This window comes from Somniosus microcephalus, unplaced genomic scaffold (assembly GCF_052327205.1).
Source record: "Somniosus microcephalus isolate GS21.2 unplaced genomic scaffold, FLI_Smic_1.0 unresolved_chr1, whole genome shotgun sequence".
NCBI lineage: Eukaryota > Metazoa > Chordata > Chondrichthyes > Squaliformes > Somniosidae > Somniosus > Somniosus microcephalus.
In genome coordinates, this window is record NW_028225179.1 from 134,045,701 (window position 1) to 134,055,838 (window position 10,138).

General features: G+C 47.5%; 1 protein-coding gene across 1 annotated transcript; it reads right to left on the reverse strand.

Annotated features, from left to right (window-relative positions):
* Positions 1-911: 911 nt before the first annotated feature.
* LOC147095894 (zinc-binding protein A33-like) lies at positions 912-9,631 on the reverse strand. Its single transcript, XM_085974899.1, has 7 exons — positions 7,626-9,631; positions 7,083-7,548; positions 6,897-6,992; positions 6,571-6,804; positions 5,179-5,201; positions 4,964-5,079; positions 912-3,895 (listed from the first exon to the last, which is right to left on the reverse strand). The coding sequence occupies exons 1-7, from the start codon at positions 7,724-7,726 to the stop codon at positions 3,345-3,347; spliced, it is 1,587 nt and encodes a 528-aa protein (XP_085831025.1). The 5' UTR covers positions 7,727-9,631; the 3' UTR covers positions 912-3,344.
* Positions 9,632-10,138: the final 507 nt, after the last annotated feature.

A 10,138-nucleotide genomic window follows, 5' to 3' on the forward strand; every position in this document is an offset into this window, starting at 1 on the left:
CCCCTCACAATAAAGGATAACATTCAGAAAATGCTGGAAAAACTCAGCAAGTCAGGCAACATCCGTGGAGAGAAATTTGAGTTGACGTTTCGGGTTTGACCCTTCTTCAAAACTGGAGAGAAAAGGAACTAGATCGAAGGCAGGGCTGCGATCGGACAAAAGAATAAAAGAACCAAAAGAAGTAAAAGAGATTAGAAGCTAGACGAGATGGTAATAGGCTGTGATTAGGTGTAAAGTGTACTGGCAGGGCAAAAGATAGCTGCCAGGTGTGAGAGAGAAACAAAAGGAAAGGGGGGGGGGGGGGGAAAGGAAAGGAGTGGAAAAATATAAGTGAAAATGAAATAGGGGCTGAGGTTATGATCTGAAATTGTTGAACTCGATATTGAGACCGGAAGGCTGCAGACTGCCTAATCGGAAGATGAGGTGCTGTTCCTCGAGTTTACGTTGAGCTTCCGTGGAACAGTACAAGAGGCCAAGGACGGTGAGGTCCGAGTGGGAATGGAGCGGTGAATTGAAATGACAGGCGACCGGAAGCTCGGGGTCACCCTTAAGGATAACATTCTATTAGCTCTCCTAATTACTTGCTGTACCTGCATACTGACATTTTGCGATTCATGCACTAGGACATCCAGATCCCTCTGCATCTCAGAGCTCTGCAATCTCTCACCATTTAGATAATGTGCTTCTTTTTTATTCTTCCTGCCAAAATGGACAATTTCCCATTTTCCCACATTATACTCCATTTGCCAGATCTTTGCCCACTCACTTACCCTATCTATATCCATTTGTAGCCTCCTTATGTCCTCTTCCCAATTTACTTTCCTACCTATCTTTGTATCATCTACAAATTTAGCAACCATACCTTCGGTCCCTGGATGACTTAATATAGAGATTAAAATGAAACAGAAAAAGGAGGGTTTTGACAAATGTAAGGTTCTTATATATTAATGACCTAGACCTGGGTATACGGGGTATAATTTCAATGTTTCCAGATGGCACAAAACTTGGAAATGTGGAAAGCAATGAGAAGGATAGAAACAGACTTCAGGAGGACATAGACAGGCTGGTGAACAAGGACAGATGAAGATTAACTCAGAGAAGAGCGAAATGATAGATTTTGGTGGGAAGAATAAGGAGAGACAATACAAACTAAATGCTACAATTATAAAGGGGCTGCAGCAACACAACGACCTGGGGGTGTGTGTAAATAAATCATTGAAGGTGGCAGGACAAGTTGAGAAGGCTGTTGTAAAAGCATACAGGATTCTTGGTTTTATTAATACAGGCATAGAGTACAGAAGCAAGGAAGTTGTGCTAAACCTTTATAAAACACTGGTTAGGCCTCAGCTGGAGCACTGTGTTCAATTCTGGGCACCACACTTTAGGAAGGATGTCAAGACCTTACAGAGGCTGCAGAAGAGATTTACTAGAATGGTACCAGGGATGAAGGACTTCAGTTATGTGGAGAGACTGGAGAAGCTGGTGTTGTTCTCCTTGGAGCAGAGAAGGTTAAGAGGAGATTTGATAGAGGTGTTCAAAATCATGAACGGTTTTCATAGAGTAAATAAGGAGAAACTGTTTCCAGTGGCAGAAGGGTCGGTAACCAGAGGACACAGATTTAAGGTGATTGGCTAAAGAACCAGAGGTGACATGAGGGGAAAAGAATTATGCATCGAGTTATCATATTCTGGAAAGCACTGTCTGAAAGGGTGGAGGAATCAGATTCAACAGTAACTTTTAAAAGGGAATTGTATAAATACTTTAATGGAAATACATTAAAGGGCGATGGGGAAAGAGCGGGGCAGTGGGACTAATTGGATAACTCTACCAAAGAGCCGGCACAGGCACGATGGGTCGACTGACCTCCTCTGTCTATGATTCTGTGTGTCCCACTGTTTGAGGGATGGAAACACTGATTCCTTACACCAAAGCTCAAGTTGGTCTGCCTAATTACCCTCCGTCTCCTCACTAGCACGTAGTACGGGTAGTATTTCAGGAAATACCACACTTGAAATTCCTCCATTAACTTTCTTCTACCCGACCATGATTTCTGGCCCCCTTCATAACAGAGGCCCCCCCTCCTCCTCTAGGTACTGGGGTATCCTCTACTACTCTGACCCCCAGTATGGTCTTCTCTAATGTCTCATCTATCAGAGCTTCTCCCTCCCCAATATTTTCATGCATGGCTAGTTGCTTATTAAGGCTGGTGATTACAACCTTGAGTGCATTGAGCAGCTCGCAGTTTAAACTCTCTAGAATCTGGGGCTGGGAGGCAAAATCTCACATTTCCACAATGTACAAAATAATCCTTTCCTGTGCAACTTCAGAGTTTTAATCTTGAGTTAAAAAATAACATTTTGTCCCTTGGATAATGTACATAGCAGATCCTACCCCCTCTACACCGAATTCCCACTCCCACCAAATTCCCATTGTCCATGTCCTCACTCTGTCCCCAGCTCACTCCATTACCAGCTCACTCTGCTGTGCTCTCAGCTCCTTATTACTCTACATTGTAAGTTCATGTTCCTTGCTCTCTAAGGCTATAAGTCTTACTGTAATGTTACTGATTAACACACAGTTTTCACATCTCTTCCTCCCTCTATTGTATCTGGGCTCCCTCATTTGTGACCATCCCACAACAAACACATCTCATGGTGTGCATCTTCATCAACCTTCTCTCGGCAGTTTCCCTTTCTTATATTTCACCCATTGCCCCCTTTCCTACATTACAACAGCGACTACACTTCAAAACTACTTCAATGGCTGTAAAGCGCTTTGGGACGTCCTGAGGTCGTGAAAGGCGCTATATAAATGCAAGTCTTTATTTTTATTTAGTTTAACTGATTTTAAAACCCTTTGTTCCTTTTTGATTTTACTTCTTATCTAGTGTCCCCTTTTACTTTTTCCTTCCCTCGGGTATTATTTAATTTGCCGTGTCTCGGATGGTCCTCTTTGTCATGTACTTCCCACTGGTGTTCTATCTCACCCTAGTTCCTCTCTCCTGCCCCTCTTTACCTTTTCTTCCCATCTTGAGTCTGTGGTTCCCTTGGTGTATTTCTGCCCATGTTTAAATTCTCTCTGTCTCTGGGCCCCGATGATTCTCGATGTTTTTGAGGTTTTTAAATTTAATTTTACAGGAGTCTCTGGAGCAGTTGCCACGAGTTTGTTCCACTGCACCGATTAAACAAACAAATATCACCAACAAGACATTGTCACTCGGTTGTAGCCGCCCTGACCTCAGGTGACATTGGGACCATCCGCACCACCTGTGACTGAGACCGACACCCATCAGTTTGCAGCCGGCAGGAGGCAGGTAGGCGGTGTGAAATTATGGGATGGAGCTGTTAGTGACCTTTCACCCCGCAGATTGTCAGCGGGGCGGAGTTTTTCCCGCTCTCACTCAGTCCCGGACAGAAGATGGGAAAGAGTCTCTCAGTGAAAGTGTGGGTGAAGGTGTGGAGATGGGACATGTTGTCCGCATTGTAAAATGACACCTGTCCGCCCTCATAGTCCAGGAACACCCCGATCTTCCGGGGATCCCCACTCGGGGTGAGGGGGGTCCGTGAGGGGGTGGTGCCGGCAACATAGCCACTTCCGGGCAGCAGCCGCACAATCCAGTATCCGAGCTCAGGTGTCAGTGAGATTCCAAGTTTCCTGTTGACAGACTCTTGGGCCACTCCCAGACCCCACCACGTCTTGTTCCCCACCTCCACCTCCCAGTAGTGTCTCCCTGATGTGAATCCCTCCGATCCCAGGATAAAGAGAGAGGGATCAAACCTCTCCGGGGTGTCAGGGAGCTCCTGCCGTTTGTCTCCGGGTCTCACACTGGTCCGGTCCTCAGACACGATGAGCCGGGGATGGGCTGTGTTCAGATCCAGAGTCAGAGAGGCTGGAGCTGGGGGAAAGTTACAATAACACAGTGAGCGGTTTAGTTTGTTGCTGTGATTTATTCAAACACTTTCCCTTTTTAAAATGACCATTCGGGGATTCCCGGGAACTGCGGTGTTTTAAAGGGCTCCAGGTTCTGTTATTGGAATCTGCTCTGACCCGGGGGTTTACGCTCCTGGGGTCGCTCTGACCTCTGCTGCCCACTGCGATCCGACCAGGAACTCTGCGGCCCCCCCGGTCCCCTGCTGTTCTCAGCGGCTGCAGAGTGACCCAGGGACCTTCAGAAACACACAAGGAATCGGCGCCAGAGGCTACGGCGGGGCTTCCAAACGGAAGAGGGGGAAAGGTAAAGACACCGGAAGGAAAGAGAGAAGGGAAGGGAAAAAGGGCAAAAGAAACAAAAGAATGGGAACTGCTGCAGAGGGGAAGAGAGAACCCAGAGGAGGAGGGAAACTAACTTTATAAAAAATCCGACATCATGATATCCATAAATCTCAATAGACTCCAACACACAATCAGACAAAACTAAACTGATCGACATAACAGGACAGGTGGAAGCGGCATTCCTACAGGAGACCCTCCTCATCGCCCTCAGGACACACCAGGTTTATGAGTGAGTGGGTGGGACAAATGCTGGCCGCCTTCTCCTCAGCCAAGAGCAGAGGACAATCACACTAATCACCAGCAACCTCCCCATTACTCTGGAGACACACATTCCTGGAGAAGGAGGCCGCTCCATCCGAATGAAATTTGATTAAGAGGACAACCCAAAGTGATGCTTCAGTTCAGTGTCCCGAATGAGGAGTCCCCGCATCAGCATTCCTCACACTCGCCCCACCTATGGACAGCACAGGAACCAGGAGTGGAGACCCAGACTGTGCTTTCACTCCAAACAGGACAAGCTCCCAGCGGACACTGGACACACTCCTTAATGCCGACTTTAAAATATTGGCCAAGGTCCTGACCTCCAGACCAGACACGGACATCAGTGACGATTTAATCTGGGGTCTGGGAACCGGTTTAGGCTCCTCTCATCTGGATTGATAAATCAGGAAAAGGAATATAAGAGTTTTACCGGGGTTAATGGCGTCTATCATTTCTCTCCACGCTGTGTACTGTAAAGGGCCGTTGAACTTTCCGATCGACAGCTTGCCATCTGCTAATGATGGTTTATAATAGTCCTCACCAGTCCTGTAAATATTAAACAGTTGATGTTATAAATTGACCATAAACTCTTTGCTGAGTTATTTTACTAAATTGTGCAGAGTTTCAGTAAATAGTGTGTCCTACCTCCTCTCCTGACACGTTTCCTCCTGAAACCAATAAAACACAAATCTGAGTTGACGGAGACTGACCGTCTATATCCGGACAGCAGAAATTACACCCACATTGTGACAAGATGCTGATAATTCCGAATTCTCACTGCTGGGACCGCACAGATAGAAAGAGGATATATTTGAAAACTAGGCAGCAGAAATTTCACCAAAAATAATTAAAAGCATCTGATAGAAAGAGGATGCAGTTGGAAAATCTGATTTGTGTTGTCAGGTTCTGGAACCGAACACCAGTCTCACTCAGAGACACAGTGACTCTCACACCCACCGCACCAGACACACCCACACACTCACACACAATGTAACTGGAACTGAACACCAGACTCACTCAGAGACACAGTGACTCTCACACCCACCGCACCAGACACACCCACACACTCACACAATGTAACTGGAACTGGACACCAGTCTCACTCAGAGACACAGTGACTCTCACACCCACCGCACCAGACACACCCACACACTCACACAATGTAACTGGAACTGAACACCAGTCTCACTCAGAGACACAGTGACTCTCACACCCACCGCACCAGACACACCCACACACTCACACAATGTAACTGGAACTGGACACCAGTCTCACTCAGAGACACAGTGACTCTCACACCCACCGCACCCGACACACCCACACACTCACACAATGTAACTGGAACTGGACACCAGTCTCACTCAGAGACACAGTGACTCTCACACCCACCGCACCAGACACACCCACACACTCACACAATGTAACTGGAACTGAACACCAGTCTCACTCAGAGACACAGTGACTCTCACACCCACCGCACCCGACACACCCACACACTCACACAATGTAACTGGAACTGAACACCAGTCTCACTCAGAGACACAGTGACTCTCACACCCACCGCATCAGACACACCCACACACTCACACAATGTAACTGGAACTGGACACCAGTCTCACTCAGAGACACAGTGACTCTCACACCCACCGCATCAGACACACCCACACACTCACACAATGTAACTGGAACTGGACACCAGTCTCACTCAGAGACACAGTGACTCTCACACCCACCACACCAGACACACCCACACTCACACACAATGTAACTGGAACTGGATTGTAATGTGAGCTCCAGGAGAATATTAACCTCTTGGGGACACAGAAATAATTACAACCTAAGTTTTAAAATCACGACAACACGATCGCGGATCCTGCAGACAGTGTGGGAGCCGGTTAGTTCAGTCACAACAGCAGATCCGCCCCGGAATAGACAAAACACTCGGTTTAAATCAGTTTCGAATTTTTCAGCAAATGCTGCATTTATTTCAACCTTGTCATCGCTTATTCTGCAACGAACCCGCAATATAATCCTCACCTTCAGAAATGTCAGCGCGTCTTGTTGCTCCATCTGTTTCTGCAACTTTGACAGCTTCTCCTGAACAGAATTTAAATTCTCTTGAATTTCTCGAAGGTTTTTCTCCATTGTTTCCACAATCCTCTGCTCTTCTCCCCTGAGATCTCCCATTAACCGCTGCTCTTTCTCAGTCAGAATCTGGTGCATTTCAGCAAACTCGGATGTGATGCGGGTTTGCAGACTGCTGGACTGCCCCTACCAAATGAAAGGTGAAAAGTAATCATGTACCGCGATAGAGGGAACAAAACGAACCGAGAATCCAGAAAATGAGCACGGGGAGACCTCACCCTAACTTCGGAAATCCGCCGTTTCTGGTTCAGTTCCGTTTCCAGAACCGCCGATTTGTTCTCTGTGAGAGATTCTAAAGAGGATTTCAGCTGATCCTGGGATTGGGAGAGAAAATCACAGAATGAAAGGGCTGGACTGTGGAAATGTGATCAAATAACCAGGTGATAAAATCTGTTCCATTTTACCTTGTAGATTTCAACAGCTTCTTTAATCGGCATGAAGTTGTGGGATTTGTGTTCCCGCGCATCTCTACAAATGGAGCAGATCAGTTTCTTGTCAGTTTCACAAAACAGCTTCAGTTCTTCCTGATGTTCCTCACAGTGAAGTTTATTTTCCTTCTCTTTCGGATCCAGGTTTAATTTTCGAGCTTTCTCCGCCAGACTGGCTAAGGCCCGACTGGTCCTGAGGTTTCTTTCCGGAAACTCCTCTCTACATTCCGGGCAGGAGTTTCTCTCCTTTTCCCAACACCGTGTGATACAGGAGCGGCAGAAGTTGTGCCCACACTCCAGTGAAACCGGATCGGTGAAGAATTCAAGGCAAATGGGACAATTTACCTCCTCGGTCCAACTCTCGGGCTGCTGCCTGGAAGCCATGTTCACGCTCAGCACTTCCTGATTCAACCCGCTTTCAGTTTCAATGTTACCGAGCTCCCGAACACCTTCGGCTCAGCGATTTCCCGAGCAAGTTCGCTGCAATACTCGGAGAATTAAATTCCTCCTTTAAACCCCAGCCGGATCCCGTCAATAGGTGTCGCTGTTGGACAATATTTCTCAACCAAGGATTTTTGTAGGTTTCCTGAAAAATCTTTTGTTGCGGGAAAACCGCACATTTGCTTTCTGTGCAGTGAAGGGCCGCATTAAACAAACCTACTGACTCCGTGCATCAGTTTAATGTTGTCTGGAGCCGGGAAACACGCTCTAAAGGTGTAGAAATAATTGCTCTGATCCCAAATGTTTTGCAGATGATGTGAAGATGTCAGAAACTGTGATAATTATCCTGGGTTTGATAACATTCATACATTGATATGCCTTTTTATTAGAGTTTATTGATTTAATATACGGTTTTGGAGGGGGTGTGCCGTTATGTTGCTCCACATGTTGGCCCGGATTTGAAGTTTGGAGCCACCTCTGGTCATATTCCAGGCCCGGGCAATTTGAAAGTGAGGGGTGGGCGAACTGGGCGGAGTCTCGCTGAATTCCCGGGGAGGAGGGCGCATCGGGTGTGGGGAAGAAGGCAGCCTCCTAACTGTGGAAACACATTCTTGTGCTCAATTCTCACCACAGCTGGCGGTGCCCGGGCACGGCCGCGCTGCAGGAGCGCTTGTACAGGCCTCCAACTATCCAATCCCTAAAGCCCCTCTCTTTATCCGCGCAGATGTTGATCTGAGCAGCCACCGTTACCCGTGCAGATGTTGGTGTTTGCTTCCTACAGCTGGCGACTGCCCCCATTAAACCCCGAATGACTGTATCCCCCTCTCTTCAATGGTGCAGATCCTGGTGTGAGCTCCTTACAACCGGATCCGCCACAATTATCTGCCAAGTACATTGCGGAACAATCCACTCTGCATCAACCGAGCGGGACCGAGTGTGAGCCAATGTTTTGGGCGATTTTCTCCCTAGTTCTGAGCCGCAGGGCGATGGGTCTGTTCAACTCAGGGGAGTCTCTGAATCTGCTTTTGAAATGTGTCACGGAGCCCGTTTACAGATTTACCACAAATCAAACACAAATTCTGATTGTAAACCAGTCTGTACCGGAAACAAGACAAAAGCATCAGAGATAAATTAATTCAACTGGTATAAATTTTGAATAATTCGTTCCCGTATCCATTTCAGAATAGTATCCATCTATTTATTTATTGCTATATAAATCTGAGCACTGCAGTTGGCCCTGCTTTGATTCACGATTGTGGTCTGATCCGGAATCCCATTCACACAAAGGGAAGACGGAGAATGCTCCCCTCGGCTGTCCTGGGCTACAATGCAGGATATCTGTGTTATTGCTAAACATTGAGCCGTTTCATCTGAAGACCGACACACATTTCAGTAAGAATGAACCCAAAAGAACATTTTAAAAAGTGAGGGGAGAGTTTTCGGGAAGTGTTGACAATATCCAGCCGCTCAGGTACAGAGTGACCAGCCCTGGTCTTGGCACTGACCCTTCGGGTCTGACAGGCGGGGGACAGAAGCAAACAGTTCATCCAATCATCGAATCACAGCACAGAAGGAGGCCACTCGGCCCATCGTACCGGTGCCGTTCTGTAGGGATTCCCGGGCTAGAGATGGGCATTAAATGCTGGCCTTGTCAGCAATGCCCACATCCGGGAATGAATCGGGGTCAAATGTCCTTTAGATGGGTTCCTGTTGCTCCATAACCTCCCACCTGGAATACTGCCTTCAGTTCTGGGCATCGCCCCTCAGGGAGGATATATTGGAGTTGGAAGGGGTGCAGTGCAGATTCACCATATGGTACTGGGGCTAAAAGGGTTAAATTATGAGGGCAGGTTGCACAGACTGGGCTTGTATTCTGTCGAATAGAAGATTTAGAGGTGAACTAATTGAAATGTTTAAGATGATTAAATGATTTGATAGGAAGCTAGAAACTATTTCCTCTGGTGGAGAGCCCAGAATACATGGGCCTGACCTTAAAATTAGAGCTCGGCCATTCTGGGGTGATGTCAGGAAACACTTCGTCACACAAAGTGTAGTGGGAATCGGGAACTCTCTCCATCGGAATCGGAGGGGGAGAGAGAGACAGAGAGAGAGAGAGAGAGAGGGGGAGAGAGAGACAGAGAGAGAGAGAGAGAGGGGGGGGGGAGAGAGAGAGAGAGACAGAGAGAGAGGGGGAGAGAGGGAGAGAGGGAGATAGAGAGAGAGGGAACCTAATGGGGAGAGACAGAGAGAAATAGAGGGAATCGAAGTGAGAGATAGAGAGAGAGGGGGAATCGAAGTGGGAGAGTGAGAGAAGTAATCGAAGGGAAATAGGGAATCAGAGAGAGAGAGGAGGTCAGGTACTTGGGGGGGGGGCGGTGGGTAAAGAGTACGGAGAGCACAGTGGGGACGGGGGAAGAACGGGATCCAGATGGTCAGACGGATCAGGTTCTTCCAACCCCACCCCCTTTACACCGGCACCATGTTCTCCATCTCCTCCCCCGAGACCTGGTTGATTTCTCGGAAAACTCGGTGCGAGTTGGACATCATTGGACTGGACGAAATACGGAAGTCACGACACTGTCACTATTCAC

Coding starts and splice junctions, on each gene's coding strand:
- LOC147095894 (XM_085974899.1), bottom strand. CDS start 7,726: ATGTGCGGTTTTCCCGCAACAAAAGATTTTTCAGGAAACCTACAAAAA. Junction 6,993..7,082: donor AAGCTGTTGAAATCTACAAG/GTAAAATGGAAC, acceptor TCCCAATCCCAG/GATCAGCTGAAATCCTCTTT. Junction 3,896..4,963: donor GATAGACGCCATTAACCCCG/GTAAAACTCTTA, acceptor ACTTTCCCCCAG/CTCCAGCCTCTCTGACTCTG.